The sequence below is a fragment of the Protomyctophum bolini genome (assembly GCF_963924005.1).
Source record: "Protomyctophum bolini genome assembly, chromosome: 4".
In the NCBI taxonomy this organism is placed as follows: domain Eukaryota; kingdom Metazoa; phylum Chordata; class Actinopteri; order Myctophiformes; family Myctophidae; genus Protomyctophum; species Protomyctophum bolini.
In genome coordinates, this window is record NC_137865.1 from 27,917,201 (window position 1) to 27,935,211 (window position 18,011).

Sequence of the window (18,011 nt, forward strand, 5' to 3'; positions counted from 1 at the left end):
GCCACGGCATTAAAGTTAGGTTGGGAAGATTGCTTAACAATCCCACTAATATATCCTATAAAATAGAGAAAACTGACTTTCTGTCCATCAGTCCAGAAAATTGTTAAATAACTCTGGGAACATGCAGATCTTTACACAATTACACAATATACTGTATGTGCGTGAGCCTTTTTTCGATTACATTTTGTACAGCTTGACTCTTGATGAAATAGTATAGCATGGCATTTTCTTTCATTTTGTATTTTAATGTATTAAAGTGGTTTCGACATTGGAGGACATTGTGTAGATGTAGAATGTTTATTGCTAGACTCCTGCAGAGGGTAGAGTCCTAAAAGTACCAGGCAGTAATATTGCGGCTAAATCAACATCTTACTCATTTATATAACCTACGATTGTACCAAGAAAATGTCATATCATTACCTGTACATAGAGATGATGACACATTCCCATGTGTATCTGATTTGATTTCTTAGTGATGTACTGTAGGCCTAATATGTTTTTGGTTACAAAGTAGATAATCTCTAGTTGAAAGTGTGCTGCTTAAAGGAAATCACCCTCATCTGCATTCATTCACCATTTGGCGTGAGGGGGACATCTATCATTAAGTCAGGAGGTCATGACCATTAGTATTATACCAGGACCACATTACCATGTCTGAGTGAAGATCTGTTGCCCTGTGTGAACATGTCCAGGTCCTCGTCCTTACGAGTCCCCAGAGATGTACTGGAGAGACGGACAGAGAGAGACTAAGACAAATGTGTGAGGAGGGTTTCAGTAAAAAAAAAAAGAGCAATTGAGAGCTGGTCAGTTTGGTGAGTGCAGAAAGAACATAGACAGATCACTGAACACAGCAAACAAAGACAGATGAGAGCTGGGGGAGATGGTCAAGGATGCTTGGGGAGGAATATGCCTCAGCTGATCCACTGGGAGGGAGCTGTCCATGAATATTAGGAAGGCATATAAATCCACACAATGTGGAGCGAATGCTTGAGAGTGTATCCATTCACACTTGTCATCTCTTGATTTCTGAAAAGCTCGTCTCTTGTCCTGTCCCTCAGTTAACAACGCATTCCAGTTCGCCAGTATCATCCACTGGATCAGTCTGGTGATTCTCTCTGTGTTCTTCACTGAGGTGAGTCTCTCTCTATCTCTCTCTCTGCTTGCTGGTTTTATATTTAGTTATGTGTTGGTGTCGTGCACCGAAAATACCCAATCTACAAGCTTACGGCGTGCTGCACAGAGCTGAGAGCTTTTAGATCGACACAAGTAGGCAGGCTTACTTAAAGCTGATGCAACGGCGTATTGATCCATACTGCACATGGTGCTTGGAATTTTAACGCTTATTTTGAAAGAATTGGGCACTTGAGAGAACTGGTCCTGTTTTTTGTGGTGGGGGGCCGGTTCACCTGTCCTGTATATATGAATATTGTATCATGATTTTCATAAAATGATAACAAGACTCTGAAACCACCCTCCTAAAACTGAAGACGTTGGATTCAAGGCGAGCTGCCTATCATTCCACAAGTATCTTGCTGCTGGGCCTATTAAACAGCAAAACATTGGCTATCGTTAAAGGCTGAAACAGTCGCTGCCTTTGTTGATGTATTGATCCTCAACAATGCCAGTTTAAAATGCAGATGGGGCTTTTCTCTGCCACTAGTTCTATTAAATGGTGTCAGTGCCTCAGGTGAGCCATATTGATTACAGTTTCCCTGGCGCTGAACACATTTGTCTTAGTTCAGTGGTTCTCAACATGTGGGCCCGGGCCGCAAGGGTATTGCAAGTGGGCCCACAAATAATTGGAAAAACACTATAGATTTTAATGATACTAGTATACATTTATAGTAAAAAGTGATACAAATAAATAAAAACGTACTGTATACCACGTTAGTTCCATTGAGCCAAGGTGAAACACTTGATTGATCATTAAAATACAAAATTCTCAGAAAATTCACCAGGCCCGACCAGCATCTTTTCCAGCAGGTGGGTGGGCTGCAAACACGTTTTCAAGTGAGCCCTGACCCAGAAAAGGATGACAACTACTATCTTAGTTCTTTGCTGAATGCTAGTGTGTCAACTCTAGTCTAGTTGGCGTTTTACTTATCATTAACTGAACCGCTTAGTGATTCATTTTTAACACTTCACAGTAAACCGACCCACTGGTATACATTTATACACTGTTTTACAGCGATGGTGGGAAACAGTGGAGGCTGTAGGCCTACTGTAGTTTTTGCTCCGTTGCAGCCTTGAATATCTGAAGGGAAGATGGGGGAGTGTAAGCGGGAGGGGGGTGGGGGGGAGAGGGTGGGGGCAGCAGAGATAGCATAGAACAAGAGTGTTTGCCCTCCGCAGTCTCCATTGCATCAGCAGAAGGAATGGAATGCAGTGCCTCTTAATTGTCTGGATGAAAGTACTGCCGTGCCGTCTGTGATGAGTGCACGAATATGATGTAATTGATGAATTACCGGCATAGAAGTGACAGGAAACTGAATCACAAAAATGCAAATTTGTCACTTTTGCTGAGATGTTCAGATTTTCCATTTCATGCACGGCTTGCGCATGAAAGGGGAATTAGGAAGGAAGGATGAATCCAGAGGTGGACTGTAACAAAGTATAGCTACATTTACTTGAGTACCTTCCTTATGTAAATCTTTTGAGTATTTGTACTTTACATGAGTATTTGTATTTTTGGATACTTAGGAATTTCACTCCACTACATTTCAAAGTCAAATATTGTATGTTTGACTCCACTCCAATTTAAAAGAGAGAGAGAGCACATTATGAATAAATCACTTCAAATATATTTAAAATATAGACCTAGTGAAAATAGCCAAATCTACAAGCTCACAACAATGCATCGTGATGCAACGTGTTGTGAGCTTGTAGATTGGCTATTTTTGTTAATATTCTTTGAATAGTTATGGAAAAGCTTTTACATTTTAGGGACAATGTCTTAATTTCAATACGGCAATGCAATTAAAAAGAAGATGTAGGCCTATTTAGTTTTAGGTAATTTGTCCTTTTGAATACAGAGTTTTTTTTTGAAGATATTTTTTATGGCTTTTTTGCGGAGAGAGATGGGGAGAAGACATGCAGCAAAGGGGCTCGGGACTCGAACCCGTGGCACGCCGTCAGGCTGGATTACCGGCCTAGGTGCCTGGACTGCTCAGCTGCAGCCCAGGCCTGAATACGTATTTTAACCCATTTTGGTGTTAGCATTATGTTATAATTTAGCTATTGAAAAATACCAGATCTACAAGCTCATAGCGCGCCACCGAGTGGCGCGCTATGAGCTTGTAGATCTGCTATTTTTGACAAATCTGTCACGGTGAGTCAAAGGGTAGGACCCAAATGCAGGACAAGAGCAGGAATGTTCAAATTAAATGATTTATTAAAGCAAAATGCAGTCAAGCTACAAACAAAACGAATGAGTAGTAGCTGCATAAAATGCAAAAGTTCTCAAAAGCACAAGCAGTAAAACCGAAAGTTCAAAACATGCAAACCTTTCGAAATGCAAAAAGCAGTAGTCCAAAAATGCAGCCTTTCAGAATAGCAAAAAACAAAGAACCAGGAACTCAGGTACAACACAGGTGACAAGGAAGTATGTTCTGACAGTGGGAGAGTGGAAAGAGCTTAGAGTATATATAAAGGGAAAGAGTCCAGTCTTATGGGGAGCAGGGTAATTGCTGAAGTGTTCACAGGTGTGGAAAGGACATGTCACTGTTGGGCTGAAGAGGGAGTGGGAACAGGTTTGTGACAAGGACTCAGTAGGAATGGAGAGTGGGAGTGGTTGACGTGGAAATGGGAAGAGTCAAACCATGACAAAATCGAAGAACGACTGACATAGAAACAGCTTTTTCAGAAAACTGTCAGGAAGACATTTTTTTAATCTGATCTCAGGACAAAATGGGTTAAGAGCAAGTACTCCAGTACAAAGTTGACACAGCAACTATCACTTGTGTATTTCAGTAACATTTCACCAGGAGTAGACTCAAGTATGGGGGTTAAGTACTTTGTCCACCACCATTATGGTGCCATCATCTCCTGATAGCTCTCACTGGTGTAGATAATGGCCGATCTACAAGCTCACAACGCATTGCATTGCACGACACGTTGTGAACTTGTAGATCAGCTATTTCCGGTGCAAGAACGATGTGCAACAAAGAATAAATCCTCCTCCTTGAACCTCCTCTCGCTTCCCTCCATCTCTCTCTGTGTCTCAGACGGTGTTCAGGATCGTGGTGCTGGGGATATGGGATTACATAGAGAACAAAGTAGAGGTAAGCTCCCCGGGGTCCCATTAGTCTCCAGTCTTCCAATGCAGTGACATTCCCTCAGTGGAGCAACTTGGGGATTGTGGGGTACACGAATAAATTGCCTGTGTGTGAATGTGTGTGTGTGTGTGTGTGTGTGTGTGTGAGTGTGCGCGCGCACGCTCATGTGTGTGTGTGTCTCTGTCTGTCTGCCTGCCCACACATGCATGCACACGCAACTTTGCGTCCATACCATACACTGTAAAAAATATGGATAAAGCGTTCCGCGGGTCTAACATGGACGTAAAATGAAGCCTGTCAGTCCTTGCAATGGAAGTCGCCATCTTTCTAGATCCGTTTGGGCCCAGCTGGCCCATTGGCTGGCCCAGACAACGAGGCGGGACTTCCCCCCTTCTTATTCGTTGGTTTTTATTTTGACTCGAGTGGGTGGGGGATCCCGTTCATAGACTGTAACGGTAGCCACGCCCCTCAGAACATGCGCGACTTTATGGTCATTATTTTTTATAAATGGGACCATAATTTTCCAAAAAGAATATTATGACATTAGAAATGAGACTTTAAACTAGTGACTGGAAGTAAAAAGTATTCATGACCATGTTTATTAAGGTAATACAGTCTAGGTGAAGTTGGGCCCAAATACATGGACTTCTATGGGGCTATGGGTTTTTTTGAGCCCAATGACAGCGCCACAACAGGCCATTATATGAACTTTCATTTCCTTAGTGGCTTCACAAAATATCTGTCTGACTGCCCCCCTGGTCCATACGCCTGGTGTGTGTCTCATTTACATGTGCGTATGCGTACATGCGCTGTATGCATTTGCAAGATTTCCTTTCTTTGTTCAGGTGTTTGATGGTGCCATCATTGTTCTCTCACTGGCCCCCATGGTGGCCTCCACGGTGGCCAACGGACCCAGCAGTCCCTGGGACGCCATCGGCCTCATCATCACCCTGCGCATCTGGAGGGTCAAGAGGATCATCGACGGTGAGGCTGGCTGAGGAGGGTGGGTGGAAGGGGAGGGGTGGTGGGTGGATGTGGGAGTAATATCCTCTGCATCCCGTCCTTTACTGTAAGGTCACAAAGACAGATACTGCAGCACGGCTGCTGCAGTAGTCGGCTCCCCTCCTCCGTTTCATTAATTCACCCCGATAGTTTCACAATGTTTATGTGGGTGTCCCCCGAGAGCGATTCTGTGAGTAAAACTACCTATCCACTGTATCCAGTGCACTCTACCATACAGCCATCCATCCACGTCGATGTTATTTTACATACACATGCCTATGGGGCATTTTCTGTGCTTGCTGCTGAGAAGCATGTGAGCTTCAGCCCTCAAATCGTTTCAGCTGCATTGCTCCACCTTGTGGCGTTTGAATGGACATGTAGCCTACGGAATGAGAATAAACGATGTGTTGAATTTCAGCTGAAGTGCATGGTGTTGATTAAAAAGGGACCTATGTACCTATGTTCCCCAGGTTCTATGTTCCCCACCCTGCAAAAAAGGTTCTGTGTTCCCCGCTTACAACAATAAGCCTAAACCTAAGTGGGGAACATAGAACCCTGGGAACCTGGATAACATAGGGATGACACCATTACATCTAAGTGTCTCTCTCCACTGATTCAAATCTGTCTGGAACTCATTTACAAGCTCAAAACATGTAAATAAGTTATTTTCTTCAGGAAATGCCACCAAGTACAGTGTGTTGCGGATGATGGATCTAGCAATGTCACATTGTGTCCTGTCATTCCAGCCTATGTGCTGCAAGTGAAGGTGGAGATGGAACTGGAGATCCAGCAGTATGAGAAGGCCAAGGCAGTGAGAGATGAGCAGCTTGACCGCCTCACCCAGATCTGCCAGGAACAGGCAGTATGTCCTTTGCCCTCTCAATTTACTGCCTGTCTGTCTGAATACCATACATTACAATTTACAATTTACAATTTAGGCATTTAGCAGACGCTCTTAATCCAGAGCGACTTACATTAAGCAAGAACAAAAAGCATGGGGAATACATCACATAAAAACATTTATCATGAAACATGTGTAAGCTAAGAAAGTAACATGCACTCCTCTTGTTCTGTCTGTGTCTAACCACAAGAGGGCAGCAAATTACCAGGGAGAGAGATTACGTGTAAACAATGAAATGAAAATAAATAATTAACAGACTTTATTAAGTTATGCTGTATAGATCCAACAAAAACACAGCAGGCTCGTATGACATGGCTGTGAAAAGCAACTCATGTTCTGGTGCAAAACAAAAAAATAAGGTTATTTACTTTAGCTAAGCTCACAACACAACGTTGTAAGATTGTATTGGCTATTTCTGCTATTAGTCGCACAAGAAGTATATATAAACACTGCCTTAATAATGTACAAGGCCCATCACAATATTCTTCCTCCCTGCATGCAGGAACTGTTCAAAGCACTCAGCAACTCAGGGGAACTGGTGTATTTAAGAGAAATAATGCAAGAACCAACACCAAAGATAAATGCTTATCCGTAAGAGGGGTTGGATAAGGATCTAAAAATGTGCTCATCAGTCACCAAATTCAAACAAATGTTTAAATCCAAGGTAATAAATAGATATAAAACATTAGAGTATCCTAGTAGAAATAAGTACTAGTAAATATTAAAACAAAATAAATAAATATATTTAAATATATACAAATGCAATTATTAGTAAGTAATGTATAAATATTACAAAGAAGCGGTATATAGAGGGTCTGAGTCATTTCATACACAAACTTAATGTGCAAACTGTATGACCATTTATCGGTTCTCCACCTAGTGGTGTAGCTAGTGTGGTGCAGTTTGATGGCAATACTTCCATATGTCACAGCAACGGACCATATTGATAACTAATAATAATGTATGAGGTTTGAGTTTTCTATTATTATCATTATTATTATTATGTTATTTTCTTAGTTTACTGTTTGACAGTTTTGTCAGCTCTATTATTATTATTTCTTTTTTAGTAGGCAATTATAAGCTTTTAGCTTCAGCCTACACCTTTTCGGGCCTGTATAAGTGTCTGTATAATATATTATGTATTGTTATACATGTGAAAGGTTCGAAATAAACAATAAACAATATTGCACAAAGTCTAGTAAGGGGCGGAGTCTAGCCAAGTACACAGGCCGGGGCTTCCGCTTTACTTCCGCGTCTATGCAAAACAGATGGAGAATTCCTTCAGTATAATCATAGCTTTATTCCGATACTGTTAACTAAGCTAAATTGTTCGTTTTTGTTGTACTTTTTTTTGTCCAAGTCTGTGTTTATGTTGTTAATGTACGTACCGTTCGTTTTCATCGTTTGTTTTGTCAGTTAGTTAGTTACCGGTAGTTAAGTTTTAACATGAAGAAAACCACGGTGAAGTTGATGAGGAGGGCAGTGGGCTCTACCGAGCATTGCTCAGTGCCTCTTTGCACTGCATCAGCTCGGTTTACAACATTGAGTTTTCACCGTTTCCCAGAAGATGCTGAAGTAAGGGCTAAATGGATTGTTAACATTAGAAGAGACAATTTCACCGTCACTCCTCTGTGCTACGTGTGCAGTAGGCACTTCATGAAAGAAGACGTGATAGAGACTCCAGGTGGACTTCATCGCATTAGAAAGGGGGCCTTGCCTGTGTTGTTTGAGTGGAATAAATATGAAGTCCATCAACGCGTTAGTGTTTGGCAGAGGAGAGAAAGACCTACTAACTGCCCAGATCAGATGGCGATGGATGGTGCAGCAGCTGCTGCTGGAACTGTCATGGAAGTGACCACGACTTGTGACCACGACTACTGCACACCCCCTGAACCTGCCGCCGTTGACCTCGCATTGAGTGAGAGGGATGACATGAAGGATGTAATCACTCAACTGAAGAAGCAAGTGGAGGACTTGTCACTGAAATGTAGGTTTGGACTACATCGATTTGAAGGCTCAGACTCACAGACTAGACACTTCACAAGGTGAGAATAACTTGCATAAAGCATACCAATTTCATTTATTTATTGTGTAAATTTATTTATGTAAATGTCATTACATGAAAGTAACCTTGCTCATGGTTATAAACAATGACAATCCTAATTTGTCCAAGATTTGCTACCTATGAGCACCTGGTGGTGTTTTGGGAACTGATTGAACCATCCACAGCCAACATGATCCGAGTCACCCGGGCACGGAGAGCCCAGCAGAGGAATGAAGAAATATTTATTCCATGTACTTACTCGGTAAGTTTACTCAGGCTGTTTTAATATTTTGTACTGTGCTAATCGTTACTGTATAATCGCTATACCAGAGGGGTAGCCAACCTAGCACTGGGGCCAACATTGGCACAGGGGAGGGGAACACTGGCATAAGTGTGTGAGAGGGAGAGAGGATCTTTTAAAAATAAAATAATTTTTAGTACTCTCACATATGTATGCAAATGACATTCTGCACATAATTCTACATTCATTCAAACTCAGAACTCTGAATGGGGAGGGAGTCTGAGAGATACAGTAGGTGGGTTATTGGTCTGAATCTAATGATCCTTGCATCCTGATGTGAAAGAAAATATATTGACAACCAAAATATGTTGGAAATATTAATTGATGTGATGTCATAATTAAAATGAAGATATGAATGCCACACTGACTATCAGGAAGCATTGACCCTGACATTGTCATCGAGGGTAGTAGTATTCAGGTTGTATCAGAATTTAAATATCTAGGAATTACACTAGACTCAAACTTTACATTTAAAAAACATGTTAAACATTTAGCCAATAAAATCAAATTCAATGTATCTAATTTCAGACACATAAGTCCGTATCTAACAACAGATGCAGATAAACTCTTCATGCATGCTATGATTGTCTCACACATAACCTACTGTTTCACAGCCTGGTCGCAGACAAATCAGACAACTTTAAAATCACTGTACAAACAGACATCAAGAACACTTGCCCAAACGTTACCACCATTGCTATAGTTCAAAAGTTACTTAATTTTGACAGATTTAAACATTTTGCAGATGCTTGTCTCATTTTTAAGATCATAAATGGACTTGCACCACTGAAACAGTTCATAGGTCGAAGGGACAGTGGTGACAGAGCAACAAGCGCAACTACCAGAGGGGACTGTGGAGTACCAACCAGACGTAGTGTGTTGTATGTGTAGTGTGTAAAACACACTAGACATAATTGTCTATGTTTTGTACATTCTCTTTCAGAGACATGCTCTGCTTCCGTGGGATGAATTCTTCCTTTTCCTCATGTACCTGGCGTTGGGGTCCACAGAAGTTGACCTGGCAGATCGTTTCGGGATCCACCCATCAACGGTCAGCCGGATCATAACAACGTGGACATATTACCTGTACTTTCTGCTGGGCTCACTGAAAATGTGGATGTCCCAAGAGGAAGTTCAGGCTGTGTTGCCGAGGGAGTTCAGGGAGAGCAAATACGCTGATACACAGGTAAACGCAATCACTTGCATTAGTCTAGACTAGATGGAAAGGGGGTCCACAGCGCACATAGGGTGGTCAGTAGCTGTCAGTAATAATAATAATAATGAATTGCATTTTTATAGCGCTTTTCTATGCACTACGTGCCTACTCAAAGCGCTTACAATGATTAATTCATTCATACATTGGGAAGGGCAGCGTAGTCTTAATGTTGTGTGAGCATGGGCAGATCAATGTATCTCTCCAGACATTGTTAAAACCTGAGAACTGTTTTCTCTGCATCACTTTGACCTAGAAAAATCATTTATGATGTTACTTCATTTTGTAGGTGATTATCGACTGCACAGAGCTGAGATGCCAACAGCCAGAAAGCTTGTCTCTTCAGAGTGAGATGTTCTCATCCTACAAGTCACATTCCACCCTGAAGGGCCTGATTGGCATGGCACCTCATGGAGCAGTCACCTTCATCTCAGACCTGTATGCTGGCTCCATCAGTGACAAAGAGCTGTTTAAGCAGTCAGGCCTCCAAGACCTGCTGACAAAGGATATGGCTGTGATGGCAGACAAGGGATTTTTGATTGTTGACTGTATCCCAGGTCAACTGTATCGCCCACCCTTCCTCTCAAAACAGAGCCAGATGCCAGCAGGAGATGTTAATAAAACCCAGGAGATTGCACACCTTCGAGTCCATGTTGAGAGAATAATCTGAAGAATTAAACTGTGCAAGCTCTTCCAGTCTGACATCCCTGTTTCCTTGATGGGAAGCATTAACTCTCTGTGGACTGTGGCCTGCTTACTCAGCAACTATCAATATGGACCTCTGGTGAAGGCCTGGGCTCAACAGTGATGAATTGAGACATGCTGATTGAGACAGAGGCTGATATGTAGATCATAAAATCACACCCATGTCAAGTGAGGGGCGCTCTAATCATCGTACATCATCAAGAATGGTGGTCCCTTATTGGCCAAGGGTGGCCACCGACATACATGCTCAGACACATGACGTAAATTCTCTATTCATTGTCAATGGCATTTAGTTTGTGTTGAGACAGAATGTACATTGTAGCTAGGTAGGTAGGTAGATAGGATTGGCTAAAAATATTACATGTCAATAATTTCACTGTATATTTAAGTTGTCATATCGGCTGGGATTTATTTTATTAGGAAGCCTAAAAGGCAAACAGACATTCTTTTGATTCATATGTTCCAATGCTCAAAGCCAAACACACAATTCAATCATTAATCACTATTATTTGAGTGACATTTTAGTGTCCTCACTTTCATTTTTTTTTTTTTTTTGTCAATTACTTAAGTGTGCTTAACCCATTCTGGGCAGGAACCCCTTTTGGTGTTTTTAGCATTGTTATACTTTAGGTATTGAAAAATAGCTGAGCTTGAGCTTAAAACAGCATTTATGATATTTGTCATACACAAACAGGTATGAGACTTACCTCACCTGTACAAGTCATGGCTGTTCAGATGTTCTGGTACTTTACTGCCCTTCCCACAAATGAAACAATCTTGTATGCTCTCACTTACTATCATCATTTTCTGGAGTAGTTTGGTCTATCACAGGAGTTTAACCCTTTTTGTATCGAGGCCATATTTGAGCCACAGAACTAAAACTAAATATTTTGTTTGTCATTTGATTGGATGAGATTCTATCCACATTTCCATGCTGTATTGATGTTGGTACCATTAGGAGAGATAACAGGTAAAAATATCAATTCTTAGGGGCACGGTGGCACAGTCGGTAGTGCTGTCGCCTCACAGCTAGATTCCTGCTGGGGGCGTGTTCTCTCATCAGTGCCCATACCCGATGTGGGGTTGGAGAAAGGGCCTTTCTGTGTGGAGTTTGCATGTTAGGTTATGTTTGCACCTCAAATGGACCTGTACAGGTTCATTTGATTAGAAACTCTCCATTTAGCTGGGGACCACCTGGAACCCTCTCAAGGACCACTGGTGGAAAACCACTGGTCTATCATAATACGTACATTTATTTTGAAGGAAAGTACAGGTACAGTATAATAGGGATACTCAAATAGATTTACCTGTGGGCCACATTACAAAAATGGCAAGGGGCCAGGGGCCAGTAGATAAAATTACGACATTAATGATACTTGATAACTTCTCTCTTTCAATTGCTTTATTTTCGCAAAATGTATCAAAGTACAATGTGCATGCACACAATATGTAAATAAATAAATGTGTTACATTTTCTTGCATAAACACAAAGAGCTGTTTCCATAACTGCACAAATTATTGCACATAACATGAGTAGCTGTTATAATAACATAACATGAGTAGCTCTTTGCCTGCCTGCCTCAAAATTTCAAAAAACATGGGCTATAACCCATCGTTTTTGTCATTTCGTCATTTTTTTCAAATCTTCAAAAATGATGAAAAACTGCGCGCTATAGTATGCTGTACGATATGGGCTATAGCCCACGGTCCAAAATGATGAGAAACGAGGCTAACTTTTTTTTTCAAAATTTCAAAAAACATGGGCTATAACCTATCGTTTTTGTCATTTCGTCATTTTTTTCAAATCTTCAAAAATGATGAAAAACTGCGCGCTATAGTATGCCGTACGATATGGGCTATAGCCCACGGTCCAAAATGATGAGAAACGAGGCTAACTTTTTTTTTCAAAATTTCAAAAAACATGGGCTATAACCCATCGTTTTTGTCATTTCGTCATTTTTTTCAAATCTTCAAAAATGATGAAAAACGGCGCGCTATAGTATGCCGTACGATATGGGCTATAGCCCACGGTCCAAAATGATGAGAAACGAGGCTAACTTTTTTTTTCAAAATTTCAAAAAACATGGGCTATAACCCATCGTTTTTGTCATTTCGTCATTTTTTTCAAATCTTCAAAAATGATGAAAAACGGCGCGCTATAGTATGCCGTACGATATGGGCTATAGCCCACGGTCCAAAATGATGAGAAACGAGGCTAACTTTTTTTTTCAAAATTTCAAAAAACATGGGCTATAACCCATCGTTTTTGTCATTTCGTCATTTTTTTCAAATCTTCAAAAATGATGAAAAACTGCGCGCTATAGTATGCCGTACGATATGGGCTATAGCCCACGGTCCAAAATGATGAGAAACGAGGCTAACTTTTTTTTTCAAAATTTCAAAAAACATGGGCTATAACCCATCGTTTTTGTCATTTCGTCATTTTTTTCAAATCTTCAAAAATGATGAAAAACTGCGCGCTATAGTATGCCGTACGATATGGGCTATAGCCCACGGTCCAAAATGATGAGAAACGAGGCTAACTTTTTTTTTCAAAATTTCAAAAAACATGGGCTATAACCCATCGTTTTTGTCATTTCGTCATTTTTTTCAAATCTTCAAAAATGATGAAAAACTGCACGCTATAGTATGCCGTACGATATGGGCTATAGCCCACGGTCCAAAATGATGAGAAACGAGGCTAACTTTTTTTTTCAAAATTTCAAAAAACATGGGCTATAACCCATCGTTTTTGTCATTTCGTCATTTTTTTCAAATCTTCAAAAATGATGAAAAACTGCGCGCTATAGTATGCCGTACGATATGGGCTATAGCCCACGGTCCAAAATGATGAGAAACGAGGCTAACTTTTTTTTTCAAAATTTCAAAAAACATGGGCTATAACCCATCGTTTTTGTCATTTCGTCATTTTTTTCAAATCTTCAAAAATGATGAAAAACTGCGCGCTATAGTATGCCGTACGATATGGGCTATAGCCCACGGTCCAAAATGATGAGAAACGAGGCTAACTTTTTTTTTCAAAATTTCAAAAAACATGGGCTATAACCCATCGTTTTTGTCATTTCGTCATTTTTTTCAAATCTTCAAAAATGATGAAAAACTGCACGCTATAGTATGCCGTACGATATGGGCTATAGCCCACGGTCCAAAATGATGAGAAACGAGGCTAACTTTTTTTTTCAAAATTTCAAAAAACATGGGCTATAACCCATCGTTTTTGTCATTTCGTCATTTTTTTCAAATCTTCAAAAATGATGAAAAACTGCGCGCTATAGTATGCCGTACGATATGGGCTATAGCCCACGGTCCAAAATGATGAGAAACGAGGCTAACTTTTTTTTTCAAAATTTCAAAAAACATGGGCTATAACCCATCGTTTTTGTCATTTCGTCATTTTTTTCAAATCTTCAAAAATGATGAAAAACGGCGCGCTATAGTATGCCGTACGATATGGGCTATAGCCCACGGTCCAAAATGATGAGAAACGAGGCTAACTTTTTTTTTCAAAATTTCAAAAAACATGGGCTATAACCCATCGTTTTTGTCATTTCGTCATTTTTTTCAAATCTTCAAAAATGATGAAAAACGGCGCGCTATAGTATGCCGTACGATATGGGCTATAGCCCACGGTCCAAAATGATGAGAAACGAGGCTAACTTTTTTTTTCAAAATTTCAAAAAACATGGGCTATAACCCATCGTTTTTGTCATTTCGTCATTTTTTTCAAATCTTCAAAAATGATGAAAAACTGCGCGCTATAGTATGCCGTACGATATGGGCTATAGCCCACGGTCCAAAATGATGACAAACGAGGCTAACTTTTTTTTTCAAAATTTCAAAAAACATGGGCTATAACCCATCGTTTTTGTCATTTCGTCATTTTTTTCAAATCTTCAAAAATGATGAAAAACTGCGCGCTATAGTATGCCGTACGATATGGGCTATAGCCCACGGTCCAAAATAATGAGAAACGAGGCTAACTTTTTTTTTCAAAATTTCAAAAAACATGGGCTATAACCCATCGTTTTTTTCATTTCGTCATTTTTTTCAAATCTTCAAAAATGATGAAAAACTGCACGCTATAGTATGCCGTACGATATGGGCTATAGCCCACGGTCCAAAATGATGAGAAACGAGGCTAACTTTTTTTTTCAAAATTTCAAAAAACATGGGCTATAACCCATCGTTTTTGTCATTTCGTCATTTTTTTCAAATCTTCAAAAATGATGAAAAACTGCGCGCTATAGTATGCCGTACGATATGGGCTATAGCCCACGGTCCAAAATGATGAGAAACGAGGCTAACTTTTTTTTTCAAAATTTCAAAAAACATGGGCTATAACCCATCGTTTTTGTCATTTCGTCATTTTTTTCAAATCTTCAAAAATGATGAAAAACTGCGCGCTATAGTATGCCGTACGATATGGGCTATAGCCCACGGTCCAAAATGATGAGAAACGAGGCTAACTTTTTTTTTCAAAATTTCAAAAAACATGGGCTATAACCCATCGTTTTTGTCATTTCGTCATTTTTTTCAAATCTTCAAAAATGATGAAAAACGGCGCGCTATAGTATGCCGTACGATATGGGCTATAGCCCACGGTCCAAAATGATGAGAAACGAGGCTAACTTTTTTTTTCAAAATTTCAAAAAACATGGGCTATAACCCATCGTTTTTGTCATTTCGTCATTTTTTCAAATCTTCAAAAATGATGAAAAACTGCGCGCTATAGTATGCCGTACGATATGGGCTATAGCCCACGGTCCAAAATGATGAGAAACGAGGCTAACTTTTTTTTTCAAAATTTCAAAAAACATGGGCTATAACCCATCGTTTTTGTCATTTCGTCATTTTTTTCAAATCTTCAAAAATGATGAAAAACTGCGCGCTATAGTATGCCGTACGATATGGGCTATAGCCCACGGTCCAAAATGATGAGAAACGAGGCTAACTTTTTTTTTCAAAATTTCAAAAAACATGGGCTATAACCCATCGTTTTTGTCATTTCGTCATTTTTTTCAAATCTTCAAAAATGATGAAAAACGGCGCGCTATAGTATGCCGTACGATATGGGCTATAGCCCACGGTCCAAAATGATGAGAAACGAGGCTAACTTTTTTTTTCAAAATTTCAAAAAACATGGGCTATAACCCATCGTTTTTGTCATTTCGTCATTTTTTTCAAATCTTCAAAAATGATGAAAAACGGCGCGCTATAGTATGCCGTACGATATGGGCTATAGCCCACGGTCCAAAATGATGAGAAACGAGGCTAACTTTTTTTTTCAAAATTTCAAAAAACATGGGCTATAACCCATCGTTTTTGTCATTTCGTCATTTTTTTCAAATCTTCAAAAATGATGAAAAACTGCGCGCTATAGTATGCCGTACGATATGGGCTATAGCCCACGGTCCAAAATGATGAGAAACGAGGCTAACTTTTTTTTTCAAAATTTCAAAAAACATGGGCTATAACCCATCGTTTTTGTCATTTCGTCATTTTTTTCAAATCTTCAAAAATGATGAAAAACTGCACGCTATAGTATGCCGTACGATATGGGCTATAGCCCACGGTCCAAAATGATGAGAAACGAGGCTAACTTTTTTTTTCAAAATTTCAAAAAACATGGGCTATAACCCATCGTTTTTGTCATTTCGTCATTTTTTTCAAATCTTCAAAAATGATGAAAAACGGCGCGCTATAGTATGCCGTACGATATGGGCTATAGCCCACGGTCCAAAATGATGACAAACGAGGCTAACTTTTTTTTTCAAAATTTCAAAAAACATGGGCTATAACCCATCGTTTTTGTCATTTCGTCATTTTTTTCAAATCTTCAAAAATGATGAAAAACTGCGCGCTATAGTATGCCGTACGATATGGGCTATAGCCCACGGTCCAAAATAATGAGAAACGAGGCTAACTTTTTTTTTCAAAATTTCAAAAAACATGGGCTATAACCCATCGTTTTTTTCATTTCGTCATTTTTTTCAAATCTTCAAAAATGATGAAAAACTGCACGCTATAGTATGCCGTACGATATGGGCTATAGCCCACGGTCCAAAATGATGAGAAACGAGGCTAACTTTTTTTTTCAAAATTTCAAAAAACATGGGCTATAACCCATCGTTTTTGTCAAATTGCGGAATTGCGGAAATTGAGGAAATTGAGGAAATGGTAATTGCGGAATTTGCGGAAATGGAAATTGTGGAAATTGCGGATTTATTTTTTCATTTTTTTCAAATCCTCAAAAATGATGAAAAACGGCGCGCTATAGTATGCCGTACGATATGGGCTATACCCCACGGTCCAAAATGATGAGAAACGAGGCTAACTTTTTTTTTCAAAATTTCAAAAAACATGGGCTATAACCCATCGTTTTTGTCATTTCGTCATTTTTTTCAAATCTTCAAAAATTATGAAAAACTGCGCGCTATAGTATGCCGTACGATATGGGCTATAGCCCACGGTCCAAAATGATGAGAAACGAGGCTAACTTTTTTTTTCAAAATTTCAAAAAACATGGGCTATAACCCATCGTTTTTGTCATTTCGTCATTTTTTTCAAATCTTCAAAAATGATGAAAAACTGCGCGCTATAGTATGCCGTACGATATGGGCTATAGCCCACGGTCCAAAATGATGAGAAACGAGGCTAACTTTTTTTTTTCAAAATTTCAAAAAACATGGGCTATAACCCATCGTTTTTGTCATTTCGTCATTTTTTTCAAATCTTCAAAAATGATGAAAAACTGCACGCTATAGTAGGCCGTACGATATGGGCTATAGCCCACGGTCCAAAATGATGAGAAACGAGGCTAACTTTTTTTTTCAAAATTTCAAAAAACATGGGCTATAACCCATCGTTTTTGTCAAATTGCGGAATTGCGGAAATTGAGGAAATTGAGGAAATGGTAATTGCGGAATTTGCGGAAATGGAAATTGTGGAAATTGCGGAAATTGCGGATTTATTTTTTCATTTTTTCATTTTTTTTAAATCCTCAAAAATGATGAAAAACGGCGCGCTATAGTATGCCGTACGATATGGGCTATAGCCCACGGTCCAAAATGATGAGAAACGAGGCTAACTTTTTTTTTCAAAATTTCAAAAAACATGGGCTATAACCCATTGTTTTTGTCATTTCGTAATTTTTTTCAAATCTTCAAAAATGATGAAAAACTGCGCGCTATAGTATGCCGTACGATATGGGCTATAGCCCACGGTCCAAAATGATGAGAAACGAGGCTAACTTTTTTTTTCAAAATTTCAAAAAACATGGGCTATAACCCATCGTTTTTGTCATTTCGTCATTTTTTTCAAATCTTCAAAAATGATGAAAAACTGCGCGCTATAGTATGCCGTACGATATGGGCTATAGCCCACGGTCCAAAATGATGAGAAACGAGGCTAACTTTTTTTTTCAAAATTTCAAAAAACATGGGCTATAACCCATCGTTTTTGTCATTTCGTCATTTTTTTCAAATCTTCAAAAATGATGAAAAACTGCACGCTATAGTATGCCGTACGATATGGGCTATAGCCCACGGTCC

The 18,011-nt window shown here is 39.6% G+C and overlaps 2 protein-coding genes across 2 annotated transcripts in view; both read left to right on the plus strand.

The window, feature by feature from the left end:
- Nucleotides 1–18,011, plus strand: part of tmem266 (transmembrane protein 266) — a gene marked incomplete at its 5' end in the record, with an annotated part of 85,466 nt that overhangs the window by 35,809 nt on the left and 31,646 nt on the right. The window contains 4 exons of the mRNA XM_080762154.1: nucleotides 1,059–1,132; nucleotides 4,224–4,280; nucleotides 5,120–5,258; nucleotides 6,023–6,138. Of these exons, the coding sequence (XP_080618280.1) occupies nucleotides 1,059–1,132; nucleotides 4,224–4,280; nucleotides 5,120–5,258; nucleotides 6,023–6,138 (386 nt within the window). The remainder of the gene's footprint in view (nucleotides 1–1,058; nucleotides 1,133–4,223; nucleotides 4,281–5,119; nucleotides 5,259–6,022; nucleotides 6,139–18,011) is intronic.
- On the plus strand, nucleotides 7,963–10,405 carry LOC308313838 (uncharacterized protein; the record flags this gene model as incomplete). The annotated part of the gene is made up of 4 exons (XM_080761166.1): nucleotides 7,963–8,222; nucleotides 8,351–8,483; nucleotides 9,466–9,708; nucleotides 10,025–10,405. The coding sequence occupies exons 1-4, from the start codon at nucleotides 7,984–7,986 to the stop codon at nucleotides 10,403–10,405; spliced, it is 996 nt and encodes a 331-aa protein (XP_080617292.1). The 5' UTR covers nucleotides 7,963–7,983.